The following is a 24062-nucleotide window of genomic DNA, read 5'->3' on the forward strand; positions in this document are numbered from 1 at the left end:
GATTTGGGGCTGGGAAGATAGCTCAGTAGAATAAGCGCAAGGGCCTGAGTTCAATCCCTGGTTCCGCCAAAAAAAAAAAAAAGATTTTGTTAATGAGCAAACAAGCAAAGAAACTGTATTAGATAGTAATTAACTCAATTTACTTATAATACTTATTTCAAACATTAAGATCATTCACATATTTAGTATCCAATAATCACTACATGTTAATACTATAATAACATCGATATAAATATAATTAATGCTATAAATAACAATACTGACATTAAGTATTTTAATGTTATTATTTCGAGCCTCTAACATTAAACAACTTTCTTCATTTCATTTCCTGTGCTAGGTCCAAGGAGATAGCTCAGCAGAATAAGCACTTGCCTAGCAAGCCCAAGGTCCCAAGTTCAATCCCCGGTACTGTGCAAAAAATAAAATAAAATAAAACAACAACAACAACAACAACAACAACAATAATAATAATTTCCTATGCTAATAAAACTAACAAGATATTGAGAATTAGATATTCTCCTGTGTTATCAAAGGTACTATCTCCTTTGTCCTCCTGCGTTTCACAATACAAAAATATATATTTAAATTTTAGGGGAAAAAACATGCTAATTTTTAAAACCTTGGTCCCTCTAGAACAGAGGCTTAACCAGTTTAACTCTACCATCTTTTCTTTTGCTGTCTTTTCCAGAATGAACCCCAGCCTTTGCATGTACTGTATTAGGCAGTGGTCTATCGTTAATTTACGTCCCCAACCCTTTACTATATTTTCTTGTAGTTATCTGACAATTTTATTTAAATGGCTAACATCTTAATGTGCTGGAATTTAGTTTTCATTTTATTGATTTTTTATATTTTAGTAAGGGCCTATACGGTCTACAGGGTCTCACTATTTAAATCGAACTTGTAGTGATTCTCCTGTTTTCATCCAAAGAGCTGAGATTACAGGCGTGTGCTACCAGGCCTAGTCTCAATCGCCAGCTTAGTGCACCCTGGGGGCAGTGTCAGCATGACACTCGGGGGAACAAACCTCAGCCACTGCTGCGTCTGCCTAAGCAGATGCTTTAATCTGTTGAGCTATTTGGCCATAGTTTTCATTTTAAAGTAAGGCTTTTTATTAACCTATTATAGTCAAATTGTTCTCCCCTTGGCCTAAAAATATAATCGTTAAATAGAAAAGGAGTAGAATGTTCTACATATTTTAGGTATTTGTTATAGTGGAAATGGACGTGCTATTTCCTTGTGGAGATTTTTAGATTTTTTTTTTTTTTTTTTTTTTTTTTTTTTTTTTTTTTTTCCGGAACCAGGGATTGAACTCAGGCCCTTGTGCTTGCCTGGGTACTTATTCCACTGAGCCATCTCCCCTGCCCCACTTTTAGATTTTTATAGTCCTCCCTTTGCATGGTTCCAATGCACATGAATTTGTTACAATGTAGTTAAATAACAGGAGTTCTGAATAACATGGTTGAAATTTCAGCTACCATAACTTTGCTGTTGGCTCCCAAGCCCATAAAGTACTGTGTAAATAACAGGTGCACACTATGAATCCTGAAGCTGAGCCACGCCCTGCCTTTCAAGCAGTTGGTAGTGAGTCAGTGTGCACCTGTCCCCACACACAGCGAAGTGTACAGGTGTGGGGCCGGCTTGTCTCAAGGGATAAAGCCATGTGACCTTTGCCAAAATGGATAATCAAAAGAATTAAGGAACAAAGATTAAAGTGCAACAAAGAAAAAAGAATGAGGGCACTGTGGAGCAAGTTCTTAAATTCTTATGTTGGCTTAGCATCCATCTTAAATGTCATTTCAACTTTCTTGTCACAGAAATAGGGCTCACTTTGACACTTTCTAGTTCTCCACACTCCCTTCTTCCTGGTTCAGTGCATCCATCCGGGTCTCTGTTGCCTCCCTGTAGGACAGTGGGGTATATCCTGCTTGACTGGCCCTGCTGACTCCACACCCCATGTGGACTGTGCTGACAAGCCACAGGGATCATCTCTCAGTCACAACGTGACTTCCTGGAACTTTGACTGTTTGCTTTAAGCTCCCTCTTTCAGGGAATGTGACTTGGATAACACCTGGGCCCAATAAAAGCACTGGCCCAGAGCCCTTTTCTCTTTCTTACTCTCCCCATCTGCCCCATGACTTCTGTGCATGTAACTTCCGGGTGCGCTATGTAGGACCTGTAAGTAATAAAACTTTTATTTCATCTTAGGTTTCTCTTAATCAGTAAAAAGATGTTCTCTATTTTAAAGACCCTACATTAAAATGCATCAAAGGTGCATTAAAATGGAATGTTATTGGAAATACAAAAGAATAGATAATCAGGGAAAAATGATACCGCTATCATTTGAGACAGTACAAAACAGAAAAACTACACAATAACAAACTATTGACGTTAAGTGAGGAAAACTGGTTGTGATGAAAAGGAAGAAGACACTTCAGAGCAAGCAATACACATAAAAACTCTACATTAAAGAGACTCTCAAGCTGAGTGTGGTGATACAACCCTATAATCCTAGCACGCAGGAAGTTGAGGCAGGAGGACTGTTGCAAGTTCAAGGCCAGGCTCAGCCACATAGTGGGTTCCCTATCTCAAAACACCCTCTGCCCCCCAAAAATCTACCACCAAAATAAAATAAACTCTCAGAGATATTAGAATACAACAATATACAACAACTGTATATTAAATAGAGAGATCAAGCCAGGCATGGTGGCGTATAGCTATAATCCTAGCAGTTAGGAGGCTAAAACAGGAATATTGCAATTTTGAGGCCAGTCTGGGCTACATAATGAGTTGGAGGCCTTGTCATTAATAATAAACTACATTGAGATCCAGAGTGACTTTTGTTATCTATACTAGTTTGACACCATATTAAAGAATAAAACAGAACATATGAAAGTAATCACTGTATTAAAAACTATAGTAAATGGCAATATGGGAGAAGTCTTGATGAGAAAGTAAGGAAACAGGTAAGCAGAAATAACCATCGGCACTCTTTTATGCAAAAAGAAACAGCAGTGAAGGTATGTATTTCCTACATACGTAATCATATCTTCAGGCTCCTTATTAGACATCTGCACACTGGTCATACACATTGGTCTTCCAACTTCTTTGTCCAAATGTCGGAGAATGCTATCTAATGCTTTTCTTACTTGAGGATAGTAAACTGACATTCCTAGGTGAGAAAAACTCCCAATTATAAAATGTCAGAAATTAAATAAAGAATACTTAGCCAACCCATTTTTAAACAGCATTAGCTTATTGTCACAAAGAGTTTCAACTGTGACACATTCTTCTCCCTGATGATCTGCTTTAGTATGTAAAAATTATGTAAAAATTTTGCAGAAAAGTCAAATTAATTTGAAGAAAAGACACAATGTAATGAACAGATAAAATCACAAGAGCCTTCCCAGAAAGATTTACATATATTGCCAAAAATATTCATTTGGTATTATTGTACGTACCAGAATGACAATTACTGGGCAAATATGTGCTTTAGATTTGATCACAGACTTGTACAAAAGAATATTCAACTGTATTACAAAGCCACATATTCATTCTAGTTAACACTACCTATGACTTTTGCCTCTTCATCTGTCAAGGTTTTATTGAGAAAAATCTTCTTTACACGAAGAGTATTTCCTGAGGGAAGAATCACTCCAGTTGTTGGCATGGGTGGTTCACCATCTTTCTGCTGCAAGCTGTCTGCTATGACAAGGAAGACTCTGAGGCCTATGTTCATTCTCTTTAGAGAAAAATTACAAAACAAAATCAGTGCCATATTATCTTTTTGTCATGTTAGAAATATCTCATCAAATGATGTGGGAACAATAAAATTTTGGAAAAAAAAAAAAATGATGTGGGAAGCTGAGAGGAAAGAACATTTTTAACCAGTGCAGACAATCCAGTTCGCTTTGGTACCAAATTCCCATATACCACACATTCCTTCCAAGGTGAACTGGCTCTCCTATTCTGCAGGGCTTGTTTCAAATGTCCTCCACCCTCTCAACTCACCTTGATACATTTCGTCCCCTCACCACTCTAAGCAGACAATTTTCTCTAATTTACAGAAAGCAAAAACATTCACCTTCCTCAAGTTCTCCCTGCAAACCACACCAGTATACTTAGAACTACACTGCTTCCTTCCTTTGCTGGACAGAATCAGGGTGGGACTGGTGGTCTTCCTCTGTTATCCCATCTGCTTTGCATTTTCTGGAATATCACACCATCAACAATCCCTTCTCTTTCTTGAATCTCTAACATTTTCTGTTTAACTGAGTTCTCCTACTGGAATAAACACTCTCATGAGGAACTCTGAGGTAGCGCTCATTCATCTGTAACCACATTTTTCTGGCACCTTCCTGACTGTTCTGCAGTGTGGCAAGGTCGAACCTTCTCCGCTGAAACAATCCCTCCTCAGGTACAGCTATGTTACTTCTTGCTATTTTTAAGGCTCTTTCTAGCCAGTTGCATCCTATCCTTACACATCCTCTCCCCCCAAGAAAGTGCTATGGCTTCCATTACCATCCATCCCAGACCACTAACAAACTTCATGCCTGGACTGTCCTCTGAACTCAGACTCTCAGGATCTGTCTGACTGGTCCTTCTCAATGTCAAAGGCATGCCTCGGGTTAAACACTTTCAAAACAAAGACAAGAACTGATCTCTAAACCTGTTTCTTAATATCACTTTTCACAGTGAATGACCTGCCATTTGCTAGCAGTATCACTGCCGCAGTCCATGCCGTCACTGTCCCTGACTGCCCCAGTGCCCCCAGAGCAGGGAACGCGCATCCCAAGGGATGTGCAAGTCACTGCACTGGAATACAGCAAGAAAATAAAGCTAGTGTTCACATATATATTTATTACCCAAATAAGACTAAGACTCTATAGATTTTAGTCATCTTTATATAAAATAGGATATTCAATCCCCCAGCACCACATGCCAGCCAGCCCCGCCCCCTGGTGGGCTGAGCTGGCCACACACACACAAAATAAATAAATAACTATATAAAACAGGATAATAATGTCCTCCCTCAGTCTATGTTTGAGATAGTAATGTGTCTTAGATGAGAGTAATGAAGGAAGCCTAAATGAGTAATGAGCAACACCTAAATTAACCAGCAGATTTTTCCACTCTTAGTAATGAAAACTTCAGCAAGGAGAACAATTTCTTAACTACACCCCTCAAATTTAGAGACCCAATCCAAAAATGGGTATCTGAAATGAACAGACACACTTCTCAGATGAAGAAGTAGAAACAGCAAACATATGAAAAGATGTCTCAAATAGCACTAGTTGTTTGACAGGTACAAATTAACATAATGCTGAGATTCCATCTTACTTCAGAAAAACTGGCTATTATCAAGAAATCAACCAATGAAAAATGCTGGCAGGGCTGTGAAGAAAAAGGGATTCTTCTCCACTATTGAAAGGAGCATACACTGGAGCAACTACTATGGAAATCAGTGTGGAGGTTCCTCAAAACTAGGATTAGAGGTTCCATTTGACCCAGCTATTCCCCTTCATTGTATCTTTCCAAAAGAATTAAAAGCATCATACTAGAAGATACATGTTTACAGCAGCACATTTTGCAAGTTAAAGCTTGGAAAACAGTCCAAATACCCATCAACTGATTTCACCCAACAAAAGTACTACTCTACCACAAAGAAGGACGAACTTCAGCCATTCCTAGGGAAATGGATGTGCCTTGAGACCATATTCTTAAATGAAATAAATTAGGTACACATGCTTAAATATCACATTGTTCATTTGAACCTTCAAAAGTTGTATTTGGTAGCAAATAATTTTCTCAATGTTGTCTAACTTCACTGTTCAATTGACATTGCCCAAAAGAAAAAAAGATCGTAGGATCAATGTAAATGAAGTTGTAAGATTCAAAGCCTACTCACTGCCCTAGAATCACTTTAGGTGCTTTTCTTGAAGACGGAATATAGGTTTCATTGTTTCCTATGTAGTACCATAAGAAGCTTTGTTTTTTATTTTTTTAGAATTAGGAAACTATCACTTATAAATAGAATATAAAGTATAATACAGGTTTTCAAAAATGTGGCAGTGAGAATACCAACATAAAAAAGAGAAATTTGTGCTCAAACAACCTGAATTCATCATTGGCTGTATTATGTAACAATAAAGGTCTTCATAAACTAAAAGTTATATTTGGTCTTCAAAGATCAGGACTTTGATGAAAGAAGCAAATATTTTTCTCACAAAATGATTGTCCTTCATTTTGTTTTTCTTCATTTTTTGCCCCTTGCATCTAGCAAGTTACTGAGATAGTATTCCCTTTCATTTACTGCCTTTACAGAATTCACTAGCAGAAAAAAAAAAAAAAAAAGAATTCACTGGTCAGCCTTCATACACTATCTTCAAAGCAGTATGGGGGGGGGGGGGGGGAGGGGCCGGGGAGATGGCTCAGTAGAATAAGCACTTCCCTGGCAAGCGCAAGGGCCTGAGTTCAATCTCCAGTTCTTAAAAAAAAAAAAAAACCAGTATGAGTTGGTAGTACTAATTTATGCTGGGGTTGACATACCCATGAGCCAAAAAGACCTAAATCTACTAACATCCACCCAAAATATTAAAATGCTAGGGAGAAAAAGCCTTAATAATTACTAGTCCAAGAGAAATGACCTCTAATTGTTAAATAATCATTAGTAAAGGACGCATCATTTCTTTCTTTTATGTTACCACAGACCCTGGGACATGGATATAGAACTTTAAAAGGCAGTGGTATAACATTCCAATTCAGTTACATAATCCTCACCAGCAAATTGAAGCACTTAATTATGTTACGCTATATAACACTACCTTTCCTAGACCCAGTCACTAGACCCATGCTCACTTTGCTATAGTTAAAAAAATTACAAGCACATTTGTGAATGTCGCATTTATTGAACTACATAATTTTTAATACCACTTGTGTGGGTTTTATAGTTTGTTTTACTGTTTTAAAAGTAATTTGGGACTCTAAAAGAACTAGATTTTTCCAACATTGTTCTTATGATTTTTCCCCCCATAGTCAGAACTAATAAAACAAATTGTTGTAGCTATTTAATTAAAAAAAAAAATCACATTGTTCTTCTCGTGTAAGAAACTTAAAGGGTAACTAAGGACCAAAATGTGTATTAGGTATTATGAAATAGGAAGAAACTGTTCAAATGGAGACTAAGGAGGATGGAAGGGGAAAAGAAGGGCCAGAGACACAGACAGACAGACAGACAGACAGACAGACAGACAGACAGACAGACAGACAAAGGCAGAGGCAAACAGACAGAGAAACAGAGACAGAGACAGAGAGCAATAAAACATGAAAACAAAGCTTTTTTAAATAACAAGGGGGGAAAAATAACAACGGAAAAAGAGGTTGAAGGGAAGAATAGGGAAAAAAGAAAAATTAAGATATATCATGTTCAAATTCAAATTCCCTACGATGAATGTTATCATTATTTAGACCTAAAAAGTTCCAACACAATTATTTAAAAAATAAAAAAGAAAAGAAAAAATGGGAAAAGGATTTGAATAAGCATTTCTTCAAAGAAAAAAAACATGGATGCCTAAGGGCTGGTATGAAGTTCAGTGCTGCAGCATCTGCCCGTCATGTGTGAAGCCCTGAAGTCAATCACCAGTATCAGGGGAAAAAACGATGCTCGAGAAAACCTCTTTTGGAAAAAAAAAAAAATCTCTTGTGTTCTTTGACTTTTGTTGTCATGTTAATTTTATATGTTATCTATAAAAACATGCATGTCTATGCACCTTCAAAAAGTGCATAGAAATAATTATTAGCTTATCTTAATGATTTTATAAGTAAAAAGCTTTAAGAATTGTCCAACTCATTTGTTCAACATATATCTTAAGATTCAATTACAAGAGCCAGTCAGATAGCTCAGCAGACTAAAGTGCCTGCTTAGGCAGAGCGCAGTAGCTGGGGTTCGATCCTCAGCGTGCTGCGCCGGCCCTGTCTCTGGGGCACACTGAGCGGCGATTGAGACTGGATGTGGTGGCACACGCCTGTAATCCAGCACTTGGGAGGCTGAAAACAGGAGGACCACAACAAGTCCGATCTATGTAGTGAGACCTTGTAGACCCCGTACTAAATACATTAAAAAGAAATGACTCAAGATTCAATTACAAGATGAACTAGCAACGTAATTTAAAATAAATAAGAAAGACAGCAGTTGCTTTGCCTCCTTATCTTCTCAATGTCATTAGATTCTAACAAGCAATCAGGATGTAAAATATTTTGAAACTATCTATAAATGTAATTTCTCACAACTAAAGCGGACAGAAGTGTGAGTTAACACTTATTTGGGGGGCATCTTTCTTTCCCTCTCCATGAATTTTTCTCTTTCTTTTTAAATTAATTCTGAGTGAAAGTATTTTTGTCCTTCAGTACTTGGAATAGTACCTGCTACATTTTGGGTGCTCAATAAATGCTGAATAAATCATATTTATTAAAGAACACTTTGAACATAAACCATGTAAAGTAAAAGAATTAATGTCACAACCTCTAAAACCCAGCCAAGTTGGCTAAACTGGAAAAATGTCCTTCTGTTATTTTCTACCATGCTTACTACTATCATTAAACCATTCAGTCAGTAGAGAAATGTTAAATAAGGTGTCCAGCATAGCACCCACAGTGAGAAGTAGAGACTGGATTTGAACCTAAGCATTTTGACTCCAGAAACATTGTTGAAAGGAAATAAACAAATAGTACAGGACACTATGTATATTTACCTCTGGATTAATGGTGAAAGTTTTTGTAGATTTTCCAACACTGAGAAGATCAAATATTATTTCTTTCATTGCAAAATCCAAACGTTCCTAGAGAAAAAAAAATTAATAAGTCTTGTAACTTTTTGGTACAGATTATGTATCTAACAGTTATAAACACAATAGCAACAATGCAGGTTTATGCTCTTAATAATTCATAAATCTAGCAGGGTGTGGTGGCACATGCCAGTAACCCATCACTGAGGCAGGCTGAGGTAGAAGATGAATGGCAGGTTCAACTCGTGCCTGGGCAACTTGGGGAGACCCTTGTTTGAAACAGAAAGATGTAAAAAAGACGGGATAGAATGCAGTGGTAAAATACCCCAGTACCACTAAACAGACAAACCAAAACATACATAAATCTAGCTGAACAAAAGAAAAAGGTTAAAATAGTATAAATATATTATTTAATCAGACAATTTGTTTACTACCCAAACCAATAAAAGTTTTCACCAAAGTCATATCCAAAACTTCAGTGGAAGAATTCTTGAAGGATGAAGAAAGGAAGTCCTAGGACAGTAGCTATGCAACAAGAACAGGGAACAGAGAGGGTCAGAAGAACGCAGGGCTACAGACAAAATTCCAAGAGCAAAAAAAGACGAGGAGACTGGTGCCCAAGAGGTGTTTCACAGAGCTGGTGGGCTGGTAGATGAAGCAATTCACCTCAGGGAATGGGTACAATTCTCAAAAACAGAAAAGGCATTAGATATGCTCCAGTAAATAGCAATGCATTCATTTTGTTTAAACGTTCCTTTTTTTCTCCTCTGTCACAAATTATTTCATTAAGGATTATCTAAATCATCACATGTTTTATTCATAGAGAAGATAATCCTTATTCTGGAATCAACATCTTTTAATCTGAGGTCATCCTACCTCTTTCTACAGGGCAGAAACCCCAGGAGGAAATGTAACCAAAACCTCAGACTGGCTCACTCCACACCCATTTAATAATGACACCCCACCACCACACCCGCCACCTTTTGTTTCTGAGACAGATCTCCTTACACAGTTCAGACTGGCCCTGAACTTACTACGTAACCCAAGCTAGCCTTGAACTCACAACAATCCTCCTGCCTCAGCCTCCCATGTGCTAGGATTACAGCTTTGTGCCACCTGGTTTAATAAACCTTGTTTTAGGGCAAAGGCAAGAAAAATGAACAGCATTTGCCAGTAACAATAAAGTTCAGAATGTAATTTAAACCTTATAAAGTGGGGGCCAGGGAGATGGCTCAGTGGAATTAGCACTTGCCTGGCAAGCACAAGGGCCTGAGTTCAATCCCTGGTTCTACAAAAAAAAAAAAAAAAAATCTATAAAGTGGTGTAGACATGAGTCTTTAGGAACTGGGGTTGTGAGAAGGAAGAGGAGGAAAGTGGAGGAGGAAGGAAGGAAGGAAGGAAGGAAGGAAGGAAGGAAGGAAGGAAGGAAGGAATCCATTTCACTGATGAAATGCAGAACCCTGAAGTAAACTCATACTTGGAGACTGCTCTACTTCACAGATTTTCTATTTCAGCAGAGCAGCAAGCAGCCTCTAGACAACACAATGTGTACCTTTCTCCAAATCATTCAGATTAGAATTTGTTTCTTCAGTCCTACTAGCAATCCTGAGAGCTGTAAGATCCCAGTGGATTTAATAGCTACATTGGATTTTATTATCTGAAGTTCATAACCTAAATTAATATAGACTATGAAAATAATTTTCTAAGAAATCTTTTGAGATCCTCAGGGGTACTTAGTAAATGAGATTGTTAAATACTTTCATGACTTTATAAAGTTCTACCTCTGTGTCTTCCTTCCTTTTCCAAGTAGAAGATAGGATTAAAAATATGGTGAATAGGATTTTTTAAGAAATTAAAATTACAGTAAAAGGCACATTCTCATTAATTCCCCTCAAAACGCTCCCCCTCACTTGGAACACACACATCCCGCTGCTGCTCCGCCGTCTGGAGCAGCTGCTTAGTGAGGGTCTCTAGTTGCACTGTCATGGCTGCCTCTGACTCAACTCAAAATGTTTACCTTTCAGGGTCATTTTGACTTGAGGAAAGAGCCAGAAGTCACGGTGTTCCAGCTCCAGTGAGTTAGATGGAGAAGGACATGCTGCAATGCTTTTATTTGACAGGATTTGCCATAAACATTTAAATCTAGTCAGGAAATAGAGGCAGCCAGAGACCAAAGAGGACTTCCAGAACTGCTTCAGAAAGTGGCAAGAATGACAAACATGTGCAAAGCCAAGGGGAGTGCTGGGGGCGCTGACAGCAATGTGTCTTTTGTATAAGAAATTTACTTTTAATTTAAAAAGTCACTATGATTTATAAAACACTTGTAAATGAATGACTTACACTTATTGTCACCATAAATAGTACACTTTGTTTTTACTTTTTAAACATACTAATGTTTTTCATTATATTAACCAATATTTGTTAGCATGTGTAAAAAATATAATCACTCCCATTTCCTAGCACAGGCTGCCCACAGGTCTTCGATGGCATCTATTATGAGGCAAAGTGCTCACCTGAGCAATGAACTGAATAATCTTCACAAATATATTGAGAGGCGTGTCACGAGGAACCACACTTCGTGAGCCTTTGGGAAAAAGTGCTGACACAATGCTCATAAGACGACTATAGGAAGAAAAGAATTCAGCATGATGAGATGATGACATTAATAGCATATGGGTAAAAAAAAAAATTTCTTTCTGTCCTTTATTCCAAGAGAATTCATATTCTCCACCAAGATATTTAAGTAAAATTCCACTAGTGCGATTTTTTCAGCAATATTTTATTTTATTATTCTTGAAGCTAAGGACTGAATTTGGCATTGCACAAGCTCCACCACTGACCCATATACCCTTAGGCCCAAGATTTTCTTTTAAGCACATTTTAAAACAAAGGTACTCACCTTTGAGTTACAGTGTTGCTTTCACATTTTATTCTAATTACATAAACCCACAACAATCTATACAAAGATTCCAGTGCAACTCGAGACATTTTAGGATCTTTATTCTGTTTTAAAACAAAAGAGAGTAAGAATAAATGTATTAAAATATTTGCATTCCCTTAACATCAAATACATTCTGTCAACAAACAAAAGCTCCTGTTTTTTTTTTTAATATTTGATTTAAAACATATTTAAAAACATAGGTGTTTAGTATGTGGCATGTATAGATGGCTAAAATAACATGAAAAAGATAGTTTTGAGCTCTTGCTTATATTCTCAAAATAAACCAATAAAAAGAATTCTATTACTATTTCTAAAATCTCCAAAGTTACACACATATAAAATTACTTGATAAATGGTTCACACTGCAATTTTGACATAATTACAAGAGGATTAGTCATCTCTAGAGTAATTAATTTGCAACCCATCTGTGGTAAAAGTTTAGAGCACTATATTACAGTCATTTGCATTTGTGAAACAATATACAAAACACTTGGTACATTCTTACAAGAGATCATGTGAACTAGAGAATTAGGCATAGCCTCTCAACAGGAACACCAGAGATCAGGCCCTGTCCCCACCAGGAGCTGTCAGGCCACTACATCACAGCCTCTTATCTCTCAAGTGGGGCAACTGTGACATCCACCTCACAGACTATGAAAGCTGGTGTTTATAAAGCACTTGGAATAGCACCTGGCAAGTGCTGAATGACCATTTGCAAGAATTATACTTCTTTTATTTAGAATCAAAACACTTGTTATTTAAATTATTAAGAATCAGATAATTATTATATTTCAATCATTTGATCAGCAAAATTTTTCTTATTTTAGCTACTGTAAAAACTAACATTTTTAAGCTGAGCATGGTGGTGCACACTTGCAATCTCAAACTTGGGGCACTGGGGCAGGAAAATCATAAGTTCAAGGCATCCTGGGGCTATATAAGGAGTGCAAAACCATCCTGAGCTATTAGTAAGAGGATGCCTCAAAAAGCGGGTAGGGCAGCGAGATGGCTCAGTGGACTAAGCGCCTGCATAGGCAAGTGCAGGGACCAAGGACCTGGGCACCACAGGCTATGCCAGCCCCACCCCTGGGCATGCTGAGGCGGCCACCAAGACCAGGCGTCGGGGCACTGCAAACAGGAGCATCACTATGAGCCCGAGTTTCATGGTGAGGCCCTGTACAAAAAGTATTTTTAAAAAAAAAGCTAACTTTCTTAAATACCCATATTCATGTGATAAAATTTAATAGTGAATTTTAAACATTTACCTAATATTTTTCATCAAGAAAAATTCTCTACATTTGTTAACTGTTTTGCAGGGGGTAGTGAATGCTATAAATTTGTATTTTAAAGAATTTGGTTTGGTGGATTTCTCATTCTTAAACAATTAGACAACTATTAGATTCAAAAAATATTTACTTTAGCCATTCAACTTTTTAAGATAAACTAATACACCTAATACATATGACCAAAAGCAATACAAAAAGAGTGTTTTTTATGAGAGCCACTATAAAATATTATTGGCAATTATTTGACATAATTAAGAATGGAAAATCAATTACTCTACTGGCCAGATCTTCAAAATTGGTCTCTCTCTCCACTGCCAGATCCATAATGATTATAAATTTAAAATATACTTAAGTAGTTTTCTGCTTGTTGCTAATGTAACAATTTAATGTATAATGTATGTTATGAATATAACATCCAAACTGTATCAGTAATGTCTTTAATAAAACATTTCTATTATTTAAGTTGCAGATATTAAATACAAATATTTTTACTCAGCAAGAAATCAGCAAGGGAAGAAAGGGTGAATAATCCGAGGACAGACTTTTACAGCAGTGAAGCTACTATTTGACACTGGCACTAGGAATACATCACTTACACCTGTCAAAACCCACAGAAGGCATGACGCCAAAAGAGAACCCTAACGATCTTATCAGATCTGGGTGACAATGTAGCTTCACTACTTATAACCAATGCACTACTCCAACAGGGATGCTGAGATTAGAAAGGCTGCGCATGTGTGTGTGCAGAAGAAACTTTGAGAACTCTCTACACTTTCCTCTTACTCTTACTCTGAAATTGCTCCCCTAAAACAAAATTTTTTAAATATTATTTTCAACATATACCTTTTACTTTTCATATATAGATCAAATAAAATTCAGTTACTTTTAAAACTCTAATAAAATCTATACATTAAAATATGTAAGTCCTATTCCACATAAAAACTGTTATCATATAAATGACTAAACACAAAATTATTTGAATTTTCTTAAGTAATGAGGTATGTGACATAAAGATTTTATTTTCAGATTTTCCAAAATGAACTATGTTTACAAAGCTATGATTGGCACAATGCAAAAGCAGCACAATGAAAAATGATAAAAATCAATTATTAATTTTTTAGTCACTACAATGTTGCCATGTCTGAATAAAAAATTTCTAAATTGATCTGAGCTTTAAAACAGATATATAATTTTCCAGTTATAATTTTCATCTATATTAAATAATCATATTATATACATTAAAAATAAATGACATTAATATACAATATTGATATCAGTTAAATACAATTTTTGTAGCAATCATTTCAGTTTCTACCCTTTTTCCCTATGATAAGCTTTAAAAAAATATGTTAAAAACCTAAATAAACAGAGTACAAATTTTAAAAACCTTTATTCATCAAATCATATTCAAAGGCTGAGGATGTAGCTCACTGGTAGAGCACTTGACTAGCATGTATTAGGTTCAATCCCTAGCCCCAAAAGAAAATCAACATACCAAAAAATCATGTTCAAAATCTAAACTACTGTCTGCTTGTTCACTGGAAGTTTTTTTATAAATAAAAAATAATGTATACGAAACATAGTATCTTTAAATTGTAAATTTTGCTGAAGAATCAGCATTCAATGCCATTTTTTTCCCCTTAAATCTTTCTTCTTGGGACCACATTAATAGTTCGCCTGCTATGGCTGAACATTTCTTTTACAATACTGGAAGCAGGTTGAATAAGTACCTCAGACATGCAATGCAACAATGGGAAAAGGAAAAGAACAAATGCCACACTTAAGGAAATAAAGCAGTATTTTACGGTGCAATGCCAACACAACTCACCTGAAGTGTTTCTATTTGTTTTCTGATACTGTTGTTAGATGGCATCTAAATAAAGCAATGTGAGACAGCAAACATAAACATGAGATGCAGCACATGCATGTTAGATGAAAATAAGCACAAAACAAGACAGCTCTTTACCAAGGTCTCTATTTAGAAGAAATTTTAAATTTTAAAGATAGTGGCCAGAAACAATGAAAAAAAAAAAAAAAATCTCACAACTTGTGCATCATACGATGTACCTAACATACTCAAACTGAAAGAACACACTTACATTTCTAACTCTCTTAAAGAAGTTTTTTCCTCTTAAAGCACTGAATGTGAGTTCAAACAACTTTAAATATTTAAAAGAAAATAAGAATACACTATGGAGGTACAAAAAAAATCTCCAGATTATTTTTATACAACTACTCTTATTATTCCTCTTTCTGAACAATTCTTTAGAAATATTAAAAATTTTTTCATAAGCACATTAACTGATCAAAAGAATAGGAAACTACATAATTCTGTTTGGGACAAAATTAAGAAGTTTAACTTCTATGGAAATAAAATGACACACATTATTTAAGGGCATACAAAAATAAGGCCAATTTTTCCTATACTCAATCTAAAAATTGGTAAGATTAATTTTAAAATTCCAATACTCTGGGCTGGGAAGATAGCTCAGTAGAATAAGCACCTGCTGGGGGGGGATCTCCAATATTTTAAAGTATCTTGAAAATCATAATTTATTCATATGACTAGAGAATGTCTTTTTAATATCCCAGAAGTATATCCAAAATATTTTCTTAAAGTATTTAGTACAGCAACATTCTTTGTGGTACATTCAAAATAATATGGTGCACCAGAAAGAGCAGAAATTACAGAAATGGATCTAGATGTAAAGCTCTCGCTGTCTCTCATTTATTGTCTTTCTAAACACAGGTCATTTACTTAAATTCTTTCAGCCTCGGGTACAGTGCAAACTAAATGAGAGATTGAAGCTAACATTCACTAAATATTAATCAAAATCAGTCCCAAGGAGTTGGTCTAAGAAGTAAAAAATTGTTTTATATGTTATTATTTAAATCAAGATATTACTTGAGACATAAAGTTATTGGTTGCTAATTAATTCAGTCAGGATCTTGGATCACTTTTCCAAAATGTAAAAAATAAATAAATAAATTCCAACTAATATACCAGATAATTAGCATAATTTTTCCTTGAATGCTAAAAGCTCCCTGCCTCAACTACCACAGCAGCCACATTATCTAAGATTTAAAACAGGAGCCAAGTCATAAAATTTCTGCTGAATAGAGCCTTAATGTAAGTTAAGGGTTAATGGCCAAGACAATTATATTCCAAATATTCATGCTAAGTGGCTCTTATCTCCTTTAGTCTGGCAGATTGATATAGCCATTAATGAAAATGGGCAATATGCCAGACATATGTAACAGGAGGTAAGGGACTGAAGAAAACAGAGCATTTTAAATGAAAGCCTTAAGACAAAAAAAAAAGTTAAGTTACTGCGAAAGTACTGCAAATGTTAGGTGGAAACATGTATATATATCTATATATATATATATATATATATTAAAAAAAATTTCAACAAGCAACAGAAAGGTATGAACTGTCATGAAACAAAGCAACCTTCCAGAAACACTTAAAAGCATGTCTTAAAATATTTTATTGAAAGTATGAAAAAATTATACTACCCAGAAAAGGATCCATTCCTTTTTAGTACCTGTATCTGTGTGAATTATCAAAATAAGGACAGAAACAAGTATAATGTAATTAATTAAATTTCTTTCCTGGTTGCAAGACATAAAGAATCTAGTCAGCTTGGTTTGGTCCTGGGAATTTTCATAAATAAAGCACAGAAGCAATATCAATTCTCATCCAAATATGAATAATATCAATGTATATCTAAGAGGAAAATAGACAAAAATGTTTTTCAAAGTCATATAGATACCATATACCTTACTAAGAAATCAAAGCAGCTTTGAAAATGATACATAAAATAATTAAAAAGAAAAAAAATAAAAATAAAAATAAATAATTAAAAAAAATAATAATTAAAAAGATACACAGGATCACATCCAGTGGATGATTCCTGAACTCTGAAGAAGCAGTCCTATCTCTCACAGTACCACATGGAACCACAGCCAGAGAAAGGGAGGTCATTTAGTCTCTCGGCGACTCAATTTATTGTCAAACTATAAGGCTTCAGTCACAAGTCTAATTTAGAGGAACAACAGGAATGGAACTGTCCCATGTGCAATGTTTCTGTAACTTAGAAGCAAACACTCTCACAGCCTCATCTAATTACAGCAAGGGAGCGTTCACAGAGCATTCACCGGGCATGCTGATGAAGAATGGCCCCACCTTCTGGGTCAGACATGATTCCTATCCAAGGAAGAAAAGAGCATCCTGCTAGCGAGCATCCTGGGAAGAAAAGATCTTACCTCTCAGTTTCATTATCAATGACGAGAGACAAAGAAGGTGGGCGTGCCACTGTGTTAGCCACATGAGCCCCTTAATTCAAGATGTAACTGTTTCAGGAGCTTCTGCACCTGCTTGGCACCAGCAGCACACTTTTTATTTAGTTAGGCCTAATTAGGTTGAACGTGCTTTTAGTGATATTTTCTTATCAACGCATTTTTTACATGATTCAGACCTAAGCCACACTACTGAATTTTCACGAAAGACAAAGCCCATGTATGGAGGGCTTTGTGAAATTAATAGTAGAAGTCTATAAATAATAGAATTTATGATTCTATTTTTAAATTCTTAAAAAAATTAATACTGCTATATCTAAAATAATACAAACAACAATCCTTGAAAATGTACACATTTGCATTAAAACAAACTATAATTTCAATTAAAAGTTTATTCTTTTCTGTCCATGATTCCTCAGAGAAGAAATAAAGTCGAAACATGAAAAAGAACGCACCAAAGTATTATTCAAATAGACCAACAGTTACTGAATATTTTATTACATACTGTTCAATGTATATGCCTAAATGAATATATATTATAATCTGCACAGGACAGAAATGTAATTACATCTTACCTTTAAATGTGACAAACAGTTCTGTAGGAAAATATGCCAGTTATTTAAAAAAAATTGTTTCTGACTGACACATAAAAGGCAGGTAATTAATGGATATAAAGCCTGTAGGAGATACAGAAAAGAAGAATCAACAAGTTTCATGAAAACGCACCAAACTTACAAATAATTGTTTCATTTATTATCATAACAAAGAACCTAAAAAACCTTTTTCTGTAGTTTTCCATTTCTAATGGGAAATGTAATCTCATCAAATAACCTAATAAAGAATAGTAGAGGCATGCGTTTTGACTGTCATCTCACTGAGGCAGAACTGCTCTGCTTTGTTCCCAGCCCATCTTATTCCTCCTCCAGTACAGAGGCTCTGAGTCCAGGCCTTAGGCTTACAGGACAGAAGAGCCAGCTTCCTGTTTGCCCTTGTTTAAAATAACAGTGGAAGATGAAGTGAGAAAGAAAATGTCTTCTATCTCTGCACAGAAGAGATGTAATCAAATGGAGAATGGTTCCTTAAAAATCTAACACTTTAGAATATAATTTAATGTAATGTAAAAGAAAGGAATTTATTCTTAATATAAGATTACATTCAATCTTTCTCATATAATACAAAGGACCTGTCAAGACAGGTAAAGATCTAGAAGAAATTCTGAGAAACCTCTTTTTTTTAGAACCAGGGATTGAACTCAGGCCCTTGTGCTTGCCAGGGAAGCACTTATTTACTGAGCCATCTCCCCAGCCACTATGCCTCTTGAATACAGAGGTAGTAAGAATAAATCAAGAATATCATTTAAAATTGAGCAGGAGAAAATAAGAATGTTAAACCTGCCCTTGTAGTGAACTTGGGGGAACTCTACAATTCTCTTAAATCTCCAATAAATTTCCAAATCAATGACTAAAGCTCCCAACTAAAATACTGTAGAGGTTTTAAATATTTCTCAATACCAAGGAATGCTTCTTCCTGGAGCTCAGTTCAAAAGTAGTCTGATAGAGCATCTCCACAAAATTCTTCAAACAGGGAACATTCACTTCATTTTTAACAGCCTGGTGAAGAGGCAATACAGACAGAAAGGAAATGATTACAACTATTAAACTTTAGAAGGATCACAAATGTTTGCTGTAAGGTTTTAAGTAAGTTAATAATTCACCAATATCTGAATTGAAGTATTATAATGTACCAAATGACCCAGGGCTAAACAAACAAGATAAACCTGGTTCCAGTCTTGTGTGAACAAACAGATACTGGTGAGCAAACACGTAGTGAGTCCAGCCTGTGAGGTGCTGGGACAGCAGGCAGTCTGGGCTCTGGGAGCATGCAGAGGGGCCCTTTGGAGTGAGTATCTCCATGAAGAAGCAGCTTCAAGGCTACAGCCAGCTAAGTCTTGCCCTAACATTGCATCAGACTCCTACTTAATCCTTCTGGCCCTATCAGCCACTGCCCTGCCTCTGGCTGTGGAACCAGGCACATTAGCTTCCTTGCTGACCCTAAAACACAAAGGAGCCATGGCCTTGCCTCAGAGCATCCTATGTGTGTTCCTCCTGCCTGCGATACATCCCCCCAGATGGAGCAAGTCTTTATCATTTGTTCCTCTAGTTTTTGCTGAATTGGCGCCATCTTTTTAAAGATGGTGGTCTTTCCCAATCACACTCTAATCAACATTTCAACTCTGACAACATTTATCTTTGCCACTACCTTGCTTACAGATTTTCACAGTGCTGGCCACAATCTGACAAATACCACGTATTTCATCTACTAGTCTATTTTCTGTCTTCTGTTTTAGAAGTTCCACAATAGCAAAAAGCCTTGTTTGTTGTACTTCCTGTGTATGGACTAGGCCCTGACATATAGAGAACACTCAATACATTTGATGAATGAATAGGATAGGTCTGATAAACACAAGCCAGCCAGGAAAAGAGCAGGGTTGCTGTTACTAAGAGACCAAATGTTTCAGGCAGAAAGGGCTAGTGACAGGTTATAGGTTGAATCATGTCCCCACAAAGTTGTATGCTGAAGTCCTAACTGCAAGTACCTTAGAATGTGAACTTACTTAAGGACAGCTCATTTGTAGATCACATTAGTCAAGGCAGAATGAGGGGTTCTTTCATCCAACACAGCATGTACACGTGGAAAACACCATGTTCCAATAACAGTAGGCAGCAGATTGCTGCTCCCACAAGCCAGGAAGGCCAGTGATTTTTCAGTAAGCCAATAGGAGCCAGGCAAGCGGCATGGAGCAAATTCCTCATAGCCTTCAGCAAAGACCATCCTGCTGCCCCCTGACCTCAAAATGCAAGGCACCATTACTGTAAAACAGCTTTGTTGGTAAGTGACCCAGGCTGTAGGACAGAATTTTGGCAGCCCTAGCACAGTGATAAACTTGGACACAAAAACGGAGTATGAAAGAGCAGCAAACCCAGTGAGAATGGACAACAATGAAGAGGTTTCCTTTCTACAAGCACTTCCTTCTTGTCAATTTCCTTAGAAACTAAAACTTAACTTCTTAAATTAATTTTCCTAAATACCTGTCCCCCCCAACCACAAAGGATTGTCAGACTACAAGGGGACCACAAACAATCTGAGATGAATAATGTGATTTCAAACCATTTCTAGGAAGAGAAAAGGAGGTCTACTTACTAATAATGCTGGCGTACAACTAAAGAGGCTTTACAAATTGACAATCTGTTTGCTCGGGAATATAAGCCTAATTCTCAAGGTTAACGCTGGCATGGGAGGGTGAGTGGGACTCCTTAAACCACTTAGAAACTTTAATTCATGACATTTGTTTGTCCTCATTAAAAAAACATCAAATCTAGGTAAACATTCAAGACAGGTTAAAAAAAATCAGGCCAACCATTCTGACATTACTACTTTTAAATTCTTAATATTTCTTATAATTCTTAGTCCACCTTTTCTAAACATGCTCCAAAGCCATTAATGAACAGAATCCTATGAATCAGTTCATTAAACATACAGGTCACACATCAGTGAACTCAAAGATTAAAAATGAAAGCCAACACCAGGTATGGTGGCACGCACCTGTAATCCCAATACTCTGGTAGGCAAAGGCAGAAGATCTCAAGTTACCAGTCTGGGTAACACATTGAGAATCTGTCTCAAAATCCAAAACAAAAAAGGAAGGGATGTAGCCCAGTGTGAAGGCCCTAGATTCCACTGTACAAAAAAAGGAGAAAAAAATAATAGAAATCCAAGACAGTTCAATTGCTCAACATGAAAATAAATTTATTTTTTTGAAATTTAAGTAGAATAAAATCTGAGTGCAAGAATGTAATTAATTTCACTGGGAGAGGTGGTACACCCCTGAAATCCCAACATTTGGGAGGCTGAGGCAGGAGGATTGTCAATGAACTACACAGTAAGACCTTGTCTCAAAAAACCAAAACCAACCACTGTAATTAATTTCTATTTCTAGCCAAGGTTACAGTACTGAGGACTAGATATATCTCAGCACGAAACACAACTTATGAAATGGTACACAAAACACTACACATGAATCAACAGAACAAGTCATCGCCCTCTTAGGACAAATGAAGTGAACCTTTTGATGGCCCCTGCTTACTGCCTGGCAAATCTTCATGTAAAAACTTGAAGTAGAACATTCTATGGCTTCTATATGACATATGAATGGTGTAAAATCGATATACTTACAGCAGCTACGGGGATAAGAATCTCCACAAATAAACCAGCAAGTGCATGTTTTATATCTTTATCTTTTACTTCTAAGAAATACTGAGCACATTCCTTGAAAAGAAAAAGGATTTAAAAAAGGAGAAAGGTTAAAACTTTGTAGTAGCATAACTTTGTGAACTATTTTAATAAAAACTAAAGTCAGGGCATCCTTAAGTTAATAATTACAATAATTCTAAACTTGTGAGAATTTAACAAGAGTAAGAAATTAATAATGATGTTGCAAACTAATGTAATTTTATTTCTTCTAAAAAGTTATAAAGGACAAGGACAATCACTGCTGAGCTAATTCTAAATACTACCAGTGAGAAGATACATTACCTGCATAAACTGAAAAGATGCTTCAAAATCTTCTACAGGATACATTTTTACCCGGAAAAATTTCATTCCCATTATTAAGCTGATGACACTTTGCACCACATGTGGGCTTTGTTCCTTTTGTCGCAGTTCTTTTAATTCTGTCACAAACTTCTTCCTTACAGCCTGAAACCTTTAATATACAGGGAGACATAATTTTTATTATATCTTTTTTTTTTTTTTTGGCGGAACCAGGGATTGAACTCAGGGCCTTGCGCTTGCCAGGAAAGCGCTTTTTCCACTGAGCCATCTCCCCGGCCCCAAGGGAGACATAATTTGATGTGACTTTAGAACACTAACTTCCTACGTGATCTTTAAGGTGAAATCAAGATGCATGTTGCCCAAATATAATTTTTTTCCTCTGCCTTCATGAAAATGTCTAGAAAAGTACACAACAGGAAGTGAAACAGTTATACTGAATTTGTTGTTGGTTGACTTTAAAATTCAGAGTTCATAAAGGAAAAAATAATCAGATTTATTAATTCCTTTGATGTAATCAATACAGTCTCATTACTATTCTTCACCAGTAATCATAATAAATAAGATCAAGTAATCTGGTCGTAAGACATACCTATATAAATAAGAGACTACATCCAAGTTTTAATATTTTTAAAGTCTGTGTTGAGAGTTACACAGAGAGCAGACTGGGGACCATAAATGTATTGAAGAGATAAACCAAGCAATAGTATCAATTCTCTCTTAAAGCTAGCACCTCATTTCTCTGTAGAAAAACTGAAGAGAGAGAGGGGATAACAGTTTCAGAATGACAATAAGCTACAAAAAAGGGAGGCTTTAATGTGAATCCAATCTTGGATTAAAGTCATCACAGTTGTGAAGACTGATAGGTGTTTCTCTGCTTACACTGAGAAGACATCTAATAGTTCAGAGATCAATAATAATTACCCTACTGTTATAAAATGATTAAAATGTATTATTAAAATTAGTTAGGGAACTACTGCCTGAGAGTTAGAATGACTCCAGATAAGGCATGTTTCCAACGGGCACTGACTAAAGGGAGAAAAAACAGAAAACCATATATTAACAAAATGCTGACACATGTTAGGAAGTATAATTCACCTACTTTAATTTGAACCCTGGAGAATACTATTTTACCTCAAATTACTCTTTATCATTTTATTAAAAAATATTTAGAAGATAGATGAAGACCTTTCCACTTTAATATATTAGAATTCATTATTCGTTTTTCTTACTAAATTTCTCAAAAAATTATTAGATATTACAATCACAAAACTTAGATATTCAAATATATCCCTTACAGTTCCCCTCTTGTTTCATACCTTCACTGTACCCTACCACCAGTAGCAACCAAAGGAAATCCAAAATATCCCAGCTTTTGCAGCAACTCTAAGGTACTAAACATTCTTTACTCTCTACTAAATGATGATTCAATAAAACTTAATGAATGTAACTCCAAATGATAATGGAGTAATCCTAGCTTTTTCTCTCTTTTTTATTCTTTCTTCCTTCTTTCTTTCTTTGCTTTTCCTATTCAGTACTATTTAGTATTGAAACAAGATAATTAGAAGACACAGTATTGCAATCTCAGAAATAAAAGCTCTTAACTTGAGGGTACTAAAAGTAATTATCAGTTCTATAAACAATTCTAAAAAAATTTTGAAAACCACTTCTCAGAGAATTATTAAAAATAGGAAAAAAAGGAAACGTTATTAGAAACTTCTGACTTACTTGATTCAGGTATTTATGGAAAACCTCCAATAAATTAAAAGAAGTTGTACAACTGACGGATGGATACTCAAAGGAGCCCCGGAGGAACAGAGCAGTGAGTAATAAAAGGGGGAAGGGGCTTTCTGAAAACCCAGTGGCAAAACAGCATATCTAAAACTATCAGTGTCTTCCGCACCAGTTAGCACTGAAGCATTCTATACCACAGAGCAAGGCAAAAATCAATGATTTGTAGAACTTACTTTGACTGGGCAAGAACTCCTATCACTTCCGCATATAAATCTGCAATGATGTGCACATTCCCAGTGTTGGTTCCTGAATATCTAAGATCAAAGAACAGGGGCTGGTGAGATGGCTCAGTGGTCTAAAGCACCTACTTAGAACAAGCTTAGCAAAGCACAGGGACCACGGTTCAAT

At 36.0% G+C, this 24062-nt stretch overlaps 1 protein-coding gene across 1 annotated transcript in view; it reads right to left on the bottom strand.

The window, feature by feature from the left end:
• Fryl (FRY like transcription coactivator) overlaps nucleotides 1–24062 on the bottom strand; it is a 302292-nt gene that overhangs the window by 91050 nt on the left and 187180 nt on the right. Inside the window, exons 9-18 of the mRNA XM_023711119.1 lie at nucleotides 23888–23968; nucleotides 21906–22074; nucleotides 21546–21638; nucleotides 18824–18922; nucleotides 17888–17989; nucleotides 11683–11786; nucleotides 11297–11405; nucleotides 8751–8837; nucleotides 3571–3742; nucleotides 3040–3172 (exon numbers count right to left, since the gene is read on the bottom strand). Coding sequence (XP_023566887.1) covers nucleotides 3040–3172; nucleotides 3571–3742; nucleotides 8751–8837; nucleotides 11297–11405; nucleotides 11683–11786; nucleotides 17888–17989; nucleotides 18824–18922; nucleotides 21546–21638; nucleotides 21906–22074; nucleotides 23888–23968 — 1149 coding nt within the window. The remainder of the gene's footprint in view (nucleotides 1–3039; nucleotides 3173–3570; nucleotides 3743–8750; nucleotides 8838–11296; nucleotides 11406–11682; nucleotides 11787–17887; nucleotides 17990–18823; nucleotides 18923–21545; nucleotides 21639–21905; nucleotides 22075–23887; nucleotides 23969–24062) is intronic.

This window comes from Octodon degus, unplaced genomic scaffold, assembly GCF_000260255.1.
Source record: "Octodon degus isolate 3935 unplaced genomic scaffold, OctDeg1.0 scaffold00019, whole genome shotgun sequence".
NCBI lineage: Eukaryota > Metazoa > Chordata > Mammalia > Rodentia > Octodontidae > Octodon > Octodon degus.